The sequence below is a fragment of the Armigeres subalbatus genome, unplaced genomic scaffold (assembly GCF_024139115.2).
Source record: "Armigeres subalbatus isolate Guangzhou_Male unplaced genomic scaffold, GZ_Asu_2 Contig282, whole genome shotgun sequence".
NCBI classification, from domain to species: Eukaryota; Metazoa; Arthropoda; class Insecta; order Diptera; family Culicidae; genus Armigeres; species Armigeres subalbatus.
Window position 1 is genome coordinate 122,419 of NW_026943022.1, and position 20,239 is coordinate 142,657.

The window sequence follows — 20,239 nt, forward strand, 5'->3', positions numbered from 1 at the left end:
AATTCTGTGAGAAAATCTTTTCAGGTTCTCTTTCGGTTAGTCCTTAAAGAAAAATGAAAGGAATTCACAAACAAAATTTTAGAAAATTTCCCAAAAGAATGTCTGAAGGTATTCTCGAAAGAGTTCTTAAAGGAATTTTAAAAGAAATTTTCGAAGTGCTACAGGAATTTCTGCTATAGGAATTTCCGGAGGAATGTTCGAATAAATTCCTATAGAAAATTCAGAAAGAATTCCTAGAAAAAGTTCTAAATAAATCCCAGAGGAAAGTTCGAAAGAATACCAAAAATATCTTCTTAGAGTTTCCGAAGAAATTTTTAAGGAATAACTGGAAGAATTTCTATTAGAAATCCCTAAAAAAATTCTTGAAGGAATTAAAAAAAAACTAAATCGAATTCCGAAGGCGTTCTTCTAAAGGGATTTCCGGATGTATTCCTCAAACAGTGTCCGTAGGTATTCCGATGGAAATTCATGAAGGAGTTTTCATGGGTATTTTGTAGAGAATTCTTAAAGGAATTTCCGAAGGAAAAAAGTTTTCAAATGTATTTCCGAAAAAAATCCCAAAAGACTTCGTAAAGGAATTACCGAAGCAATCCCTAAAGTAATTTCCAAGGAATTTCCTGAAGGAACTTTTGAAGAAATTTTGGAAAGAATTTCCGAAGCAATAGCCAAATAAATTTTCAAGGGAATTCTTGGAGTAAGTTCTGAAGGAATTCATAGGAAAATTATAAATTAGTTCACCGAATTCATTTTTAAAATTTTCTGAGGAATATCTTGAGGAATTTCCAAACGAATTTCTGGATTTATAACTGGAGTATTTTCCACTGAATTTATGTGCTGTGATGCGGCAATATCCTAATGGAAGATGTTATGTAAACTTTTGCTGTGGAGATACAAGCTATAGCTGTTAGCATGTTCACCCTATCAGTCTGTCTGTAGCTAGCAATTGTACAAAAACCTAAAATACAATAAAAGCATGATAGGCCTTACTGCGCGAGTTTTTTTTTCTCAGCTTAAAATCATTCACGCCGATTCACGCCGCCACCGCCGCCGCCGAACATGGCTTACGGCGTGACGCCGCCGACGCCGCCGCCGCCGGTGTAAAAATGGCCTTACGCCGCCGCCGCTCACAAATACTTCGGCGCACAGGTCTAGTGGAGGGCCTTGTTTTTAATACAACAGCGACGGTAGTTTTTGTTAGTATCCAACGCCAGTCGGAAATGTTGGTGTGCGTCCTTATATCATCAATACAAAATGATATTGTTATGTATACAAGGGCAGGGAATTATGTAATTGTAATGCCAGATCCGCTGCCATCAATTCAAGACGTGGAATGGATTGTCGCCCTATGGGTACTACTTTCAAGCGTGACGTTACCACATGAGTCCTAAACCGACTACACTGCTGAACAAGTTTACACACAAAAGACTTTGCAGTATGCTCTTTTGATTATAAAGTATTCAATTATGACTCCAAAGTACACTTTTTCTTGGGAGAAAGGGACTACGCATAAAAAGGAATAAATATTATGCACAATCATGACTATCTTTTATTCACAAATGATTAACATTTACGCATAATACCCGTAACGCTGAGTAGACACCTTTATGTGGTGCGTTACGGGGTAAGATCTATCACGGTCACATTTCCAGCTACAGGCAAATCCTGACCCAACGAATACCTTACCAATATCCAACTCCGTGGTACTTTATGAGGGTGTCGCTGAATGGAGAGCCTCTCTTTAACTATCACATCAACATTTCCTTTCCATCCCCTAGTTGTGGTACAGAGGGGCGTAGTACGGAGTAGTAATTCTCACGCTTTTGTAATTTTTGTCTTACACACTCAGTTCAGCTCGGCATTTTTTGATTCTTTTGCCGAAATCTGCACAGCCGAGCGTTCGGTTACTGATTTTCTGCTGATATCACAGCTAAAAAAGTAATTTGTTTACCGCAGCACCCGAAGAAGCCGCCGTAATCATACGTCCTTTCAGCTGATATTTCAGCAAACGAACTTAAACCGAGAATCGCACAGCCGAGATCGGTGAAAAATTTAAGTGTGTAGATTGAAATCAAGGACAACACCTACCTTGATTTCTGATAGCAATCTGGACAGTATTTTCAAAAGAAACATGAAATTACTCCACTTTCATTTTTTCATTAATTTGGAATTTGAATATTTTTTTATTTTCGTATAATTATTCCCTCACTTTTCCATATTTCTTCTTCTTATTGGCATTACATCCCCACACTGGGACAGAGCCGCCTCCCAGCTCAGTATTCATTAAGCACTTCCATAGTTGTTAACTGCGAAGTTTCTCAGCCAGGTTACCATTTTTGCATTCGTATCGAACCCAGCCACCCTCGTATCACCCGGGAATCGAACCCAGCCACCCTCAGCATAATCTTGCTTTGTAGCCGCGCGTCTTACCTCACGGCTAAGGAGGGCCCCTACTTTTCCATATTTGTATGTGCTATATTTACTTAATTTCATAATGTAATATTTTTATACTCTCATATTTTAAAATTTTGCAATTTTTTTATCTTCATATTTTTTTTTATTTTTATGCTTTCATAATTTCATAATGTTGTATGCTGCCGTACACTGTTGATAAGGAACTATATTTTTCAATTATATATTAGTTATTAGTTCAACTGTTTTTTAATATGCAAAAAGTAGGACATTTTAGGGAAAAAGGAGGACTTCCAATTTTTGTCTAAAAAGGAGGACATGTCCCCCTTTAGAATACCATATGGTCACCAGGGATGGGAAATATCAAATTTTCAAAAAATCGAGGATGATCAAAACTCACCCGCGATCTTACTTTTAAATTATCAAGTGATAAAAAATCGCCAGCGAATAAGAATCATTTGGAAATCGTTTCTTGATTTAAAGCAATTATCGTTAAATATATTTTGAACTCTTTTCCTTACTACCATTTCCTTACCAACCATAACGCCAAATAGAAGCTATAACGGGACTGTTGACAATTAGCTGATAGTAGTAAAGAATAATGTTTGAATGAAATATTTGTGTTTATCATCGTTTGAGTGCAAAGTTTGAGAAGTTGTCGCCAGCGACAACAAGCCTACTGTTTTCGCGGGAAAATTTTTCGCATGAAAATTGCAATCATTATCGTCTGATAATGATTCAGCACAACACTGATGGTCACCCTAACACCACACACATCCGATAGCGTATATATACCGCTAACGCTGACACCAATACTAAGGGCCGATGCCCACGTAGCGGTTTTTCAACGCCACGTGCACGCAGCGTGCATCGGCGTGGTGACGCTGTGTTATACCGCTTTTTCCCGGTGCACACCTGCGTCTTTTTGACGCCACGTGCACTCTGCGTTGAAATGACGCTACGTGGACATCGAGCCTAATACAGAATAAGTACATTGGGCGTACAAACACAATGATCAAACATTTGTATTCGAACTTGTTGAACACCCTGTATTTTTCAAACATGTTTTCATATTATCACGTCCTCATTTCATCATGTATTCATATTTTCCTATGTTCATATTTTTATACTTTCATATCAATGGGTCAAATGGGCGTGAGAATGGGTCACTGTTTCAACCACTTAGAATGCTTGTAGAATAGATTGAATGTATCTGAGGGAAAGAAGACTAAATTGAACGATTTTGCTCTACGACCTCCAGACTGCCGGTGAGAACGATGACCCATTCTCACCCCCCAGACCCATTGTCACCCCCGATGGCGGTATTTATATTTTCATATATTTATTTTTTCCATATATGTACATTTATATTTTCATATGTTCATACTTTTGTTTTCTCATATTTATATTTTTATAGCATGTAGGGTGGGTGTACCAATTGTCGCCATACATAAGAACAACTATTTTTAAAAAAATAAGTAAAAGGCATGTGGGTGAACTTTATATATCAAGGGAAAGGTTTTACTTCCTGCTCCCTAGAGCAGCTGTGAAAACCACAATAAAATTTGTTATTATCCTCATAATTAATTAATCCATAATAGGAACGCATGCACCAGTTGTGGCACTATTCTTAATTTTGGTTCCTTATTTGGCAAATCCCATTGTTTTCTTATGGGACTGGCCAAATAGGGACCACTAGTGCGATAACTGGTGCAAAGGACGTCAAAAATTAAGGAAAATCAATTTTTACAATTATGTTTTGCTTGTTTTGGAGGAGATCAAAGGTGTTATCGTATCATATAAATATGCTTTGATATGAACTTGGTTTTTGCGATGATTTGATTGGCCATTTGGCATATAAAGCACTAGTGCGACAACTGGTGCTATAGCCACAACTGGTACATCTAGCCTATAAATAATAGTGTGAAAGTGTGAAATTATTTTCATATTTTATTCTTTCTTATTCTTATGCTATCATGTGTTATATTCTCATAATTTTGCTTGTTTAAATGTTTTTCCAATTTCCATATCTTCATGATATATCCATATTTTATCCATATTTTCATATTCTGCTACATTAAATTTTTTTTTATATTTTTATACACTAGATTCTGTTTTTACACGATTTACATTTTCTCAATTTTGCACTCATCTTGAATGTTTATCGCATATTGATTACCATGTGATTTTCCTTTGAGTTACTCTGGATTTTTTAAAACATGTTGCGAAGATTTTGGGGGTAGGTTGACGTCACACTATGAAAAACACGAGCAAAAAAAATCGTGTAAAAACAGAATCCTGTGTTTTTTTCATTTTGTTATATATTCATATGTTTATGTTTCCATTCTTTAATATTTATTTTTATTATAAATGTTCATGTTTTTTTTTATATTTTCATATATTCATTTTCATTCCCTCCATATCGTCATATCTATTTTTCCACATTTTCATATAAATTTTTATTAAAAATTTACTAAAACTGGTTCACTAAAAAATACAGGAAGATTGAGAGGGCATCATTTACCTAGGTCGTTATTATCTGACAAAACTTTGATAGGTTCGGTGATATAAAAACGGGAGGAGCTGACAAGATACAAAGGAAAGGTAACATTTCCAATACAATAGAAGAAACATATTTATTTTAATAATTTTTACCATATATTTTTATTGACACACGGTGATCTGGTGACGCTGATTTCTTGAAGCTGAGGTCCTTCGGTCAGGGACACTGTGAACTATTTTTCAAATAATGTAATCCCAATCTAAACATTAATATTTCCTTTTCAGCTGAAACAAGTGTTGCTGGTGAATTTTATTTCTCACCAAGGATCAATTTGCTCTCCTTTGATTTTCATAAATTTCAACGTTTTTTCTATACTTATTCTTAATATTTCCATACCATGGAGCTCCATATATTTTAAATACCTAATCTCGCATAAACATCTATAAACAATCATCTTGTCAACGATTTACCTAACCAAATGACAATTATTGATCTTCATGTCGTGTCCTCAATTTCACGAGCGAACTTTCTTCCACGAAAATCGTTTACTGAATCACTCCTCTGCTTTGTGCACAACCTCATTTCCGCTATGGACTTTGCGTTTCCATGTTGCGTTCGAGTGTGCGTTTTTCATTGTTGTTTTCCCTTCAGAAACTTTTATACACTCAGGTAACGAAGCTAACAGAATAACAAAGAGGCGCAATTTCAAAATTGAAACAGCGCGTTTGCTGTCAGATTTGTGGTTCCAATCGGGTACAAGGTTTTAAAAGATAGGAGTATTGCGCCACTTCTATATGCAGGCACTTTAAACGTAGGCTGATATTGCAGGCTCGTTCAAGTAGACTGATGCTACGTCGTACGCTCGTTACAATCCAGTCATTTTGTTTCCTAAACTTTGTTATTATTTATTCTAGTTATAAGTTCAGGTTTGCGGAGCAGATTACAATAACCTTTCCCTTGATGTTTTACTATCCAGGACAATTATTTTATATGTATACCGCCTCATTTACTACATTCTTTCCCATCTCCACTGTAAACCACAATGTCTAGATTTTATTTCCTATCTATATGACACAGTAAAGGGTCTCGCAAAAGGGATACGTTTTATCGGATCAAACTATTTTTGTTTCCGTTTTGTTTTGGGAAAGAAAAAAAAATCAACCTGCTGTTAATAACCGCCTGCATACTATAGATAGTGGAATATATATAGATGAGCGAAGATAAATCCTCTGTCTCCAAACGAACTGTTAAACGTGTCTCCAAACGAGCATGACGTCACGATTTCAATGGAAATGTTAAGGGCTGTGACGTCATATGCGCGCGTGCATGGTCAAAAAAATCGACTCAGCCATGCTTTCGCTCATCTATAGATTCTACTATCTATACTGCATACCGTGCTTATTTAGGGTGTTTTAATAGAAGTTGGCAAAATAAAACTGAATAATAACCCGTTTTAGTACAACGTGTATGATGACATTTCGCCGATGAAACTATCAATGCTTATTCTACACAGGTTCGGTTATGCTTGCCTTTTGTTCGTGTTAGTGCCCAAATACAATTACCGATTCCGACACTTAACGAACACGTTTATGCTTTATTAGGCTATCCACGAGGACATTCAGCGATGGGACTGACAATCGAAATCAAAACAAAGTGTGTATGCAGTTGAAGGCAATCCACTTCTGGTGTAAACCGGGCTTAACAATTTTCTTTGGATTGTTCTGTCAGTCCGGTCAGAATCTGTCAAAAAATCAAGGTAAACAAAAATCGTCAGCTGATCGGAGCTGTCTCATGGATTGCCTTATTGCCCAAACCTGTATAACATACAAACCGAGACAAACATTGACTGCTGGTGAATAAGCACATTCTTCAACTTATGACGTCAGAACTTTCATGTTTACAAGAGTGAAATAGCCAAGGGTTCTTTCACAAATTACGTATTATGAATTCTGACAACATGTTAAAGCTGAACAGAAACAATACAACCCGTCCGTCTTCTCATGCAGCAACCCAACGATAAAATCGCAGCGTTGAAACCACCTAGATTTGAGGGAGCCTTTATGATAATATATTATAATAAAGTGCTATATTATTATTAAATATTATTTATTCACTTTCACCAACACCTTTCTAAGGTTTTTTTTTTTTATCTTTACCTAGTTAACAAATCATTGGTCACTTCTTTTATCCTTACCTAGTTAACAAATCATTGACACTTTAAACGTCAAACTATTCTTACTGTTTACGATTTAGTGAAATAAGCGATATACAAAATTATCGTTGAATCTAGTAGGCTTTTTCATCAAGTTTCTGTTACGAAGTGGTCGCGAATCTTCCGAATGCTGGACAGCAAAACGATTGGCATCATAAAGTTCTTCATCGTGTGCTGGGCTTTCCGTTTCTTCCGCAGCTGGGGCCTCAGCAGAAGTTGTCTCCATTACCGGATCCTTTTTAACTTCCTGAATATTTCTAGCATATTGTACTCCTGTGCTGCTTATTACCACTACCTTTGGCCCTTCTCTAGCAATTACACGGAAGCGTTCCGACGAGAAAGTCGAATCGGTTTTACTTCGCTTTTGACGAGCCAGCAGAACCACATCCCCAACTTTGATGTTCGATTCTTTGGCACCCCGAACTGAATCAGCATATGTCTTACTGGACAGCTTTGTTGCAGCATCCCGGTCACGAACCTCATCTCGATCCAGCTCCTTGGTCAACGAACTGCTCCATAAACTGGGGAACGTTCCACGATGCTTCCAACCGACCATTAATTCGAACGGTGTCACTGCAAGCCTAGAGTGAGGAAACCAGTGTGTTGTGCCGGTGAACAAACTCTTGGAGAGCGTGTCGCCAGTTCCTTCCATCCAGTTTTGATGCCGACAGTGCCTTAATTATCCCCTGGTTCTGTCTTTCGACTGCCCCATTGGACTGAGGACTTAAGGGATCGACTTTCGTACATCAATCCCTTTGCTTTTCCAAAATTCGATAAATGCTGCGCTCTGGAATGGGGGACCATTATCACTCTGCAAGATGATAGGCAATCCCCAAGTCTGGAAAACCTCGCATAATGCAGCATTTGTACTCTCAGCATCCATGGCCTTCATCTCTACCACATGAAGGTACCGAGAATAGACGTCGATCACAACCAAGAACTCTCCTGTACCAAAATGTGGAACCGACAAGAAGTCAATTTGAAGGCTCTCCCAAGGTCCTTCCGGGAGTTCTCTTGACACTAGCGGCACAGGCGGATTTCGTTTGGACAGTAACGCGCACGTTTCACAATTCTTGATGAAAAGCGAGACTTCCGCTGACATCTTTGGCCACCAAAAAAATTGGCGCATTATGCGTTTCATAGCCACCTCACCAATGTGTCCTCCATGGGCGGATTCCAAGGCTTTCCTGCGAAGAGTTCGAGGCAACACCGCACGTTCGTCCTTAAACACTAAAAATCCAAGGCAATGTAATGTTTTTTTATGGGCTTCGTAAGCTCGAATTTCAGGCGTCCATTTCCTTTTATTTAGCGCTTCCCGGACTGATTGCAATTCTTCGTCGCTTTCTGACATAGATTCAATTTCACTCCAAGTAAGTTCCATGGATCCTGAATCCAGTGCATACAGGAAATGTTTCTCGTTATCATCATCAAACGGTATGCACTCCTGCGTTTCTGGAATCAGTCTGGACAATGCATCGGCTACATTTTCATTTCCCGGTATGCGTTGAACGGTGAAGTCATAGGGTTGTAACCTCAAGGCCCAACTCTCAGCCCGTGTCACTGCTCTTCTTCCCAAACGATGATTGGTATGGAAAATATACTGATTAGCCTCAGCATCAGTTCGAATCACGAAGGATGTTGTCAGCAGATAATAGTTAAACCGCTCAACGCCCCACACAAGAGCAAGCGCTTCTTTCTGCGTTTGCGGATAACGTTGCTCTGTTGGCGAAAGCACTTTAGACGCGCAGGCAATGATTCGTGGTTGCCCATCTTCATTGTACTGTGCTAATACCGCCTGAGGCCGGTTGGTGATGCATCCACAAAGAGTTCGATGCGATCCGCTGGGTTGTAGTATCCAAGACGCTTTATTGTTTTCAGTGCTTCCTTTTTCAGGTATTCAAATTCTCGCTCCTCGTTTTCGGTCCAATAGAACTTCTCGGAAACTGCCAATGCTCGTAAATGCTCCGTTTTAGTAGCACGGTGTACGATGAATTTATCCACAAACGTGATCAATCCGAGAAAGCTTTTGACTTCTGATGAACTAATTGGAGTCCTGAATTCCCTGATCGCTGAAATTTTTCCTTCCTCCACCATCCAACCTTGTGGCGTTAATGTAAAGCCTAAAAACCCTACAATCTGGCTTCCAAAAACGCACTTACTTTTGTTCAACATAACGTTGTGATTCGCCAAGCACGCGAGGACGGAGGCCAAATTCGTCGTGCTCTTCTTTCGTTGACCTGAAAACCAAAATGTCATCCTGGTAATTCCTGCATCCTTTGCATCCTCCCAGCACCTTCCGCTGCAATGTCTCCTGGAACACATCTGGCGCGTTACAGAGACCGAAAGGAGTCGCACACACCGGTACATCCTGAACTCTGTGAAGAAGTTCGTCAGATGTCTTGATTCTTCATGCAGCTCGATGTGGAAGAATGCGTTAGTAATATCGATAGTGGAGAACCAAGCTGCACCATCTAGCTCTGCCAAAATCTGCTCCAACGTCGGCATGGCGAACGGAGTCCGATAAATGTATTTATTAGGTCCTCTTAAATCAATAACTAACCTGATATCTTCCTTCCCTTTAGGTACTACCAACATGGAAGAGCAGAAGGAAGTATCCATCCCATCTACTACTGGTTCTATGATGTCAGCTTTAATCAGTTCCTGTATCCTTTTTTCCACAAGAGGCTTCACAGCGAATGGAATATTAAAAAAGATATTCCGACAGGGCGGTCTCGACTTATCATAATGGATCTTCACCGGAGGAACGTTGAACTTGGGAAAAACATCGTCAGTAGTTACTGCTGCAATTTCTCCAGCAAATGGAGATTCTTGCCAATCAAGTTCCTGGTTTCGTACGGGCACGTTGAGTCCGAGCATTAGAACGCTGTACCTCGACGCGGTTGTTCTACTCAAAAGAGCACGTACCTCGTTGACCACATAAAATTTCTCCAAAAGTACTGGCCTGTCATCTGAGATGTATAAATATGCCAGAAATGTCGCTGTTACCTTGATAGATTCAGAGGACGCGTACGCCTTCAACGGTCTATCCGAATCGTGGTTCACTTCAAACACCTCGGTTCTGTACTTGGGATCTGAAATCAACCTATGGAATAATTCCTCGGTGAATGTGTTGACCTGGGCCCCAGAGTCGATCAGAAATGGACAGCGTAGTCCGGCCACCTTTGCGAATATGATTTCCTCGTTTGCTGACTTGTATACAGACTGATCAAGTGGTTTTGACAATGAACGGTCCAGCTAGTGAAACAAAAGTATCAAACCATCAAATACCATTCCATAAAAAAATGTGTATTCGATACTTACACTATTAATGCTTTGAGCAAAAAAATCGTCCTTTTTTGGTTCAATTTCCAAAACTGTCCTCCGAGAGGATTCATATTTTGTTCCAGAAAATGGTTCATTGGAATCAGTGAGCTTGGTTGTTCGGACTGTTTTAACCGAGATAGGAGTACTCGGATAAAGTTGACGACATGGTTGTGTGTTATTTTCTATGTCGTTGCATACACGGGATACCTGTGCAGTAATACAACCACAAAATATGTGTTAAACATTTTCTTAAGCTTGTTTATTCTTATAAAAATTGTATATAACAAAGAACATGAACGGTACAACAGATTCAAATTAAATTTCTCATTCAATTCTTTTTTTTCGACTCAACGTTACTTTTACAAGTTCTTTCCAAACTATCTTTAATAATATCATTTATTGATTAAATATTTAATATTTCGTTTTAGGTAATTACACTCATCTTTACTCAAGCTTGTCTTCTTTCCCCGCACTTACCGTATCTATGCCAACATCATCACCCTCAAGTTTTTCCACGGCGGCGATTTTAGCGGAAACACCATCCAAACTTTCAGGAGCTGGACGTTTGAAGCTACTCGACTTACAAGCGCGTTGAATATGTCCCGCCACTCCGCATTTGTTGCATATTTTGTGACTCACTGGGCAGTTGTTTGCAGTATGGTAAACGCTATAGCAGCGCCAGCATCTTTCCCCGTTTTGAGAAGGAATGTAAGATTGGACCCGACTATTTGAATATGGCAGCCTACCTCTAGGAGCACGCCAGTTGGCTCGTCGCGCCGGATATCCACGACTGTTCATGCCTCCACGAGTAAAACGATTTGGGTCCCAATTGTACGTTGTTTGGACCGGTGCGATCAAAGCCGGCGATGCTTTTTCAGACTGCTTACCGCGTTTTTGTAGTACGTACTCCTCATTGAGCCGTATTGCTTCGAGTTCACGAACCTTGTCAACGAGATCGGTGAATTTTCCCTTGCGGCTCAGCAACTTTAAAGCCGTAGTCCGCACGTCCCTGCTAATAGCGTGCTCTGCAACTGTGGCCACTATTTCTTCGAACTCCTTATCATCGTCATATTCGCATAACCGAGCTGTTGAACCTACTCTCAAGATGAAGTTAAGATCAGACTCATCGTGCTTCTGTAGCATCAAAGACAGCCGACGCCTCATCAACATAACATCGGATCCAGAACCAAAGTAGGTCTTTAGACGATGCAAAGCGTTAGAGAAGGGTTCGGCGTCAGGATCTGGTGCGTCGCAAGCACTCTTCGTATTGCGGAATATTTCAAGCAGTCGTGGTCCTGCCTTCACTTTAAACACTGTATACATGGTCACTTCATCCTCGATACCAGCCAGTTTCATCGAATCAATAAGCAAATCTTTCCATTCTTCAAATGTTTGTCGGTGTATCTGTTCGTCGGCCGCTGCCTTGCACTCCGGTACGTTGATCGACGCTACAGATAACTGGTTCATGGAACATAGGAATCTTGACTCTTCCAAACTGCGAGACGCATTGGGAGTGAACGCCATGTGCCGAGTGCTGCTGAATCCAGTCTGTGCATCGAAGTTTGATTGCTGGCTATCCGGATTGCTACCTGTATCCCTTGTAAGGCCAGCTCGAAGCGCTTCAATTTCCTTACGAGATTTTTCGAGTTCGCCTGCCATCTTCTCTCTTATCGCTCTTTCTTCGGTCAGCTGTTTTGCTAACGCTGCCGATAGTTCGTCTTCCACTTCTTCCTCTATATACTTCGGTGCTCGCACATATTTTCCTAGAATCAAACAGAGAACAATTTTCTTACACTTACGAGCCACAACCTGGAGTCTTACGCGCTCCATCTTTATATTAATGGTTTTTATACAGTGCCAGTTTTATTTGCATCTAGTATCCAATGAGAGAAATAAAAATAATCTAAAATTAAACGGATGAGTCTTAGGTTTCCTAATGTAACTTTTTTCGTTTGCAGTAAAGACTTACCGTTATAGATTTTTCACATCTAAGATTCGCTTTCTGATTCCCTCTGTTATTTATTTATTTTTTTTTGTTTCAGAGTCCTGAGGCTGGCATCCCCTTTTTTTTTGCATTAGGCCAACTAACTATACATATTTTTAGGACCCGAGACTTGCACGATCTGTTTTCCATTTTTTTATTGCGGATATCGTTTGTTCTACATAATTGTTTGCCACAGAGACCTGAGACTTGCACGCTCTGTTTTTATTTTATTATTTCATTTTCTTTTTTTTTTGCGTATGTGGTTTATTCTACAAATTGTTAGCTACAGAGACCTGAGACTTGCACGCTCTGTTTTTTCGGATGTAATTTGTTCCACATATTGTTAGCTACAGAGACCTGAGACTCGCACGCTCTGTTTCCATTTTTTTCCATTGCGGGTACAGCTCTCGTTTTATATACTGTTAGCTACAGAGACCTGAGACTTGCACGCTCCGTTTATATTTTACTTATTTTTTTTTTTTTTTTCAAATAACACTGATCTACATTATTCGCACTTTGTAGAATCCTGCTCACTACACGGTATTTCCTGCCATTACTCACCTGCCGACTGCGCCATGTCGTGTCCTCAATTTCACGAGCGAACTTTCTTCCACGAAAATCGTTTACTGAATGACTCCTCTGCTTTGTGCACAACCTCATTTCCGCTATGGACTTTGCGTTTCCATGTTGCGTTCGAGTGTGCGTTTTTCATTGTTGTTTTCCCTTCAGAAACTTTTATACACTCAGGTAATGAAGCTAACAGAATAACAAAGAGGCGCAATTTCAAAATTGAAACAGCGCGTTTGCTGTCAGATTGGTGGTTCCAATCGGGTACAAGGTTTTAAAAGATAGGAGTATTGCGCCACTTCTATATGCAGGCACTTTAAACGTAGGCTGATATTGCAGGCTCGTTCAAGTAGACTGATGCTACGTCGTACGCTCGTTACAATCCAGTCATTTTGTTTCCTAAACTTTGTTATTATTTATTCTAGTTATAAGTTCAGGTTTGCGGAGCAGATTACAATAATCTTTCCCTTGATGTTTACTATCCAGGACAATTATTTTATATGTATACCGCCTCATTTACTACAGTTCATTTTCAGAAACATTGGGTGCTGACGAAGATTCTTTAAGCAGCATCACACTATAAAGTCTAATATTACTACAATTTATTATTTCAGAAATATGCCGTAGATTGCAAAATCAATGCAATTGTTTTGTCAAAATCTATTTATTCATATTACATTCAAGAACAAAACATCACCTTTTATAATATCAATAGCAATAAAAATATAATATTTACGCTTTTTCGCCAAGAAAAGCACCCCTTAATAACCCATCCAAACTCCAACTCCAGATACCTATGAAGGTCGCGCGAGTTCTCCGCATCTTCTTAAGTAGGTATCTTCCCACCCAAATCCCCACTGATCGTAAGGACCTGGCCAGGTGTTGAACAAAGGGATCGTTGAATGAAAAACATGCCAAACCCCAGGCTGTTTTTCTGGCGCATCTAACGTCCCTATCGACAGCCAACCTAGTATAGTGTGCGGTCAGATATGCTATGCTATGCTAAATGATTAACATTTATGCATAAAAACAGGAAAAGTGTGTAAAACTTATCCTTTTTATGCATCAAATTTTACTCCTTTTGTGGGTAGTCCCATTCTCTCGCAAAAGAGTGTATTTCTCCCCAAAAGAGCATACTTTCAGCTTTGCGTGTACAACCATATGCGTTTTCACTTGTATCCATGCATTTGTGTAGCTTGAGTGACTCTACCTCCGGCCGCCGGCTATTTTTCACAATTCATGAACGTATATTTTACCATGCATCTTAACGGCGCCAGCAACCCTAGAAGGTAAAACAAACCATCACGCAACTCAAAATAATCCTTTTCATTGACAGCTGAATACGAGCTGCTGGAGGATGCGAATAGTACAGACGAAGATAGAAGCGATTCCAAGAAGGACGAAAAAGAGAAGAAGGATGTTGTTTCCCGCAAGCAGGAAAATCTACTTGTCGATGAGGAGTATGAAAACCGTTACTGTTTAGTGGAAAGTTCCTCGTTAAGACTGATTCCAGCGAAAGTTTCGGTCCAGCTAGTTGATGTGAAATCTGGTAGACCAATCCTCACCCCCCAACAAACAACGACAAGCTACAAATAAGCATCTAGGTTGAATTATTGTTTATTAGTGATCATCATAGCTGAATAAAATGGATGCTGAATAATTTGCTAGACAGATTTCATTTCAGCATATCAAACTAATATTCGACATAGCCTATTTATTTGTTTACTACCTTTATTTGAAGTCGAACTTACGTTTTCGTTTTATCACATTTCAGCACATTGGGGAAGTTTAACAATGTACTGAACTAATGATTTTTAAAGTTCTCTGTTCGACTATGATGTGATGCTCTGAAAGGGTGGCCGAATTGAGTTTGAATAGTAAATTAATAAGCAGGCATTAGACATCCTTCTTAACCTTTGTCCTTCTTAACCATTGGATTTCACATTTATCTGATCTATCGCACAGTGGGAAAAAAACATGCTTTTTATTTTCGTGATTTATTAAAGTGTCGGAGATTATAACGAACAAAACTTCTGGAGCAATAAAAAAAATCATGCTGAACTAATTTTTTACTAACTAACGAAATTTACTAAAAGCCGGAAATAACGCCGTTGAATAACACCGGGAAATTATTGAATCTTTGATGTGTGGAATCCCAATATTATCGCATGGATGTTGATCTTTATTGCGGCGAAATTGGAATAATCTCAGCATTTGACAATCATATCGCAACCGATTATTAAGAGATTCTGAGGAAGGCCGAATATACATTGATTTTATTTTCATAAATTCATAAATAGCATTGGGGACGGATTTTATTTTATCGTTTATCGACATTATTTTTACGTATTTTTCCTAGTGTGCGATAGTTATGACTGGCTGAACAATGGTTAAAATAAAAATCTTGTACAGTTATTAACAAACTGTAGTTTGACAGATCGACTTATTGAATAAGAGTCCAATTATGATTCATATTCAGCAATAAGATTATTTATGTTATGCATTGAGTGAGCCATATCTAACAAATCAAGGATGGCGCGGATGACAACGTTACCGGCGGATGATCAAATGACAGCAGTTCGAGACTCGATTTAGGAAAATTTTAAAATGATTATATGAAAATAGCAATTGCTTCAAAATACGTTCATTGGAGATCTTACTGATGTTACCTTCTATGCGTTATTATTTTCGAAGAATTGACATGTAGCTGAATTGAGGCTTAGTAAAATGCTTATTAAAGGTTTAACGAATCAGTTAATTAAGTTGTTTTTCAAAATGAGATGTTATAGTTGTATAACTTCGCCAAAATTGTGTGAACAAAGCTTGAACAGAAGTTGTGATAAGAAATAGTACAGACATAATTCAACACAACGCTGAATTAAATCATCACACTGATGTTAGTTCAACTAGTGAATGTTTGTTGACTAGACTTTTTGCTATCTAAACTGAATAGCCAGCCAAACCCTTTTATCTTGAAATTGCACGATGCAATTCAAAAATGAATAGACGAACGTCGAGACATCAAACTATTCTCACTTATAAGATGGCTTCAAAGTGAAGAAAGGTAATTTTCGAATTCTGCTGAGCTTTCGATCGCTTCCCGTCACTAGCTGATTAAGTTTGTTAAAGTTGCCAATCCACTCATCATTTTCTAAATCTGACGGGAACAAGGCATCATCTCTGTTGGAAGCTAAAGCTATGTCCATTTAGAATCCGGAATAATAAAATCATCTGTATCTGGGTAACGGATTAACGTACAAATAAGGTTAATACATCAAAACAAGGGTAATTCACGGTACTTTAAGCGCAGGGTTACTGATTCGTACATAGCATCATCTTTCACTTGAGATGCCGCTCAGTGGTGAATGCTACTGCTTTCGTTCGTATGTCTTCGTCACACGTGAGAGCACGATACTCAGTGAATCAATCCATAAATTTTGGGTTTCCTTTTTCATCCGTGCTTCTGTCAATCGCTGAGTTACCAGTTTCTGCTATTTTGAAACAAAACGCACTCACCAGTTATTCGTATCGGCATGGATTCTTGCTTTGCGTATAAAGTGTTCATCGCATTCCTTGTTGATTGTATCACGAGCGATCGATCGACAAAACGAATCGCGATGATGATGATTGGGTATGATTGGAAGTACTAGGGAGTAACAGCTAACAGGATTCTCTTATGGATATAATCCTGTAGCTACTGCGTTACCTTTTCAGAACTTTTGAAGCGCGAGCACGCTGCTTCAGCTGCTTGACAACGCTGGCGTATGTATGTACAACGACTTAATGAGCTAAATTAATGATTTCGTGTGTGTTACTTCTACGTGAAGTTAAACGATTTACAATGATATGGAAATGCTAATATCATCTTCCAAACTTGGCCGTACATGTTCATGATAGCATTAGAGGCGAAAGTATAGAATTGATAGTTCCGTTAGGATACGGCAGGCATGAAGAATGTTTTTATAGAAGTCGATTTGAAAGCGAGCGGAGGGCAACATTTGTGATGGCACATATCACACGACCTTCCTTCTGCCAAGCTCCCGTATGAAGGGGGAGGGAAGAATATCAGTGTGGAAGCTGATATATCTCCACTGGCCAAAATCATCTGCTTTTTTCTGCAAGTTTGTCCAAAAAGCAAACCATCGTCGATGAGCAGGATTATCATCGTGGGTGTGCAGATTTTTTCTCTCCTTTCGGCTTCCATCTGGAACAATTTTTGACTAGCTGCACGAAACATCGTAAAATTTATACCACAGCTGTAAAAGAATTCTTGCAGCGGTCACTTTCCGTGTCGCTGCAATACAACAAATGATTCCGGATTCTAAATGGACATAGCTCTATGAACCAGAAACAGAAAGATGCGTCGTAGCTTGAATAATTCCATCGATAAGGAGCATGCTCTGTTTGAAGTAACTGAAGAACTAGCATCGAGTCTAGATAAGGTATTCATGGCATTGAAATCCATTAAACCCACTTCGATCAATACTCCCAACCGGCGACAGTTAGATTTTCATACACTTCTGTATAAGGACCTACCAAAACCTGTATAAGAACTGGGCCATCTACCAATCACCGGTTGAGCGAGCGAGTGTTCTCTGATTCTAATTCTGAAATAACTGCACTAAGAAGAAGTCTATTTTGTCGGATTCAAGCATCAACGCCTTAACATTTCTTAAATCGTATTGCAACCGAGTGGAGACAACCGAGACAAAAGTGGCAATTCGTTAGTGAATTGAACTGATACATATTTTACTATTCTTAAAAATGTAATAAATATATGAAATTGAAATTTGCAAGTATTTTTATTTTTATCCCGGGATCCCAGGATATCCCGAGATAACGAAAAATTTAATCCCGGAATTTTTTTTAGTCCGGGAAACAAGACCCTCTATTGCTTAGATCAATATGACCCGAACACCGTTAGTGTGAGTTTTTCTTTAGAAGTTGCTACGTTGCGATAAGATAAATCACATAGTACTTCGAGGTAATGTCATAAGACGAGTTAGTACTATCCTATTTAATTCCACCACTTGATTGCAGCTTAACAGATACGTATATCGACCTCAACAGTAAGGCCGCCTTCAGTGTCTGGTACTTGTGACGTACTTGACCCGACGAAATACGTATCTGTAAAGTTCCAATCAAGTGGTGGAATTAAATGGGATACTACTAACTTGTCCTATGGCAAATAAAGACATTCCAATAAAAAGCTCTAAATCATTTCCTTATCAGAAATATGAGCTGATTGTCCTTAGTGTTGTTTTCCTGTGAACTTGAAAAAAAACATGAGATTAAGACTTCTAAATTTTAATTTTCCTTTGAACATGTTTTGCATTATCAATAACACGTCATACGCCTATGAACTTCAGATGGATTAATAAGTGCCCACATTTTCAGAGACATGAAATGCTATGATATTTCTAAAAACACTTCCTCATAACGGTAACAATTTCGCAGAAACATACTCATCTCCAAACATGATAAACAAAATAAATGAATTATCAAATAGAATTAAAGAAAAAACATAGAATATTGTTACAAAATCAATGAAAATAGAATCGCTGCTATTCAAGATCCATTTACAATCATTGCTAGTTACATAAAAACCACATCCAAGTATATCCATATAAACGAAAAACTTACCACAAATATGCCACAAAATTGAAAATTTGAATATCCGTTATCAAGCATTTGTCACCGAAGTCAATAGCACTGAAGTAACTAATTAATTATCATCGAACCACCGTATTCAAACAATAACCAGTTTGACCGTGCTTTAAAGTGTGAACATAACGAATATCTGCTCCGAACACTGCTCGCGTACACTCTAGTTCCCACTATCATTTTAACTCTTGATCTATCCGCGCAGATCTCACTCACAGCTACTGAGCGATGACGCGAAAACGTAAAAATATTCCTAAATCTATGGTTTGACATAATGCTAATTTGCGGTAACTATCAACGTGGGGAGGCACAATGCATAGTCTAATAATACCTTCCAGTGCATGACCGACCGGACTGCAACGCACCATTCAATACAGTCCCAGTCTAGTCGGTCAATGTGATGCGATAAGCGCTCAGGGAGCGAGGGGGTGCTGTACGAACCTCCTCAGGAAAAAGTTGTGAAAAGCTGTAGGGAAAAACATTAATATTTCCTAAACCGACACAGATCCATTGTGTATCCTAATCGGCTTCGAAAAATACACGATTGGGTTGGTATTGGTCGTTTGTAAAAGAATATGGACCATGAGCTACACAAAGAACCGTCAGAAGCGGCTCTTTTTCCTACATCAGCATGCTACCCCATTTTACCCTACTTATTACAGCTGATACACTTGAACGAAACCAGACCAGTAGGTCCCATTCAGTTCGTCAATATCGTGCAATGGTAAATAATAACTCTCAACCATATCGGCGGACATCATGTCAATTTGTTCTATGTATGTACACTAATAAAAATCCGTATGGGTACAATGTAGCTACTGAAAATGTGAAAATCATTACCTAGTGATTAAAATTCATGTTAATAGAAACCAGGTATAGGTATAGAAAATTACAATTTTTTGCGTGACGTACTTTTACGAAGGCTTTTGCTAGTTCTATGGTATTTTACCAGATAACAGGACTTGCACAAAAAACATGATGTTTTCGAGCAGACGCGGCCTCAAACATAAGGCTTGTTCGCGCCAAAATCTAGACACATAATTTTAGGAACAAAAATAAGCTGTAGTTGGTGTAGCACAGTTTTCACTTCAAATGGCTTCATTCATTGTCTATGCTTCGATGTATGCATGAAAGCTGATAACATTTGAATTTCCCGAGAAATAATACGTGCCGGATTCGTTTCACCTTCGCGTACTGCTGACGGTTCATAAAATCCGTCAAACAAGCATCGACAAATTTCAAAACGCTATGAGCAGTGTTCACATGAATACACAAAGTTTTCGGCCAGTTTCCGGATTGAGAGTCCCGAATTTTAATTGCGGCTGCACCAGGGATGCCAGGGGATATTTTCAAATATCTTCACAGTTGAGTCTTCAAATGTCTTCAATATCAAAATTATGATCATCAGTGAAAAAAATTCAAAATCCAATAGATTTGTAATTTCAATCATCTCCTTGTTTTATGTATCGTTTATTTTTACACACACAAATAGTTAGAATTCAAGAGAATATTCTTTTAAATCTTCATGAGTAAGGGAAACGACTTTCCCTTGGATTTCCCAATGAGTCTTTAAATA

General features: G+C 38.8%; 1 protein-coding gene across 1 annotated transcript in view; it reads right to left on the reverse strand.

Annotated features, from left to right (window-relative positions):
• LOC134203881 (sodium-coupled monocarboxylate transporter 1-like) overlaps nt 1-18,967 on the reverse strand; it is a 59,246-nt gene extending 40,279 nt beyond the window's left edge. Inside the window, exon 1 of the mRNA XM_062678716.1 lies at nt 18,643-18,967. Coding sequence (XP_062534700.1) covers nt 18,643-18,690 — 48 coding nt within the window. The 5' untranslated portion in view covers nt 18,691-18,967. The remainder of the gene's footprint in view (nt 1-18,642) is intronic.
• Between the last annotated feature and the right edge of the window lie 1,272 nt (nt 18,968-20,239).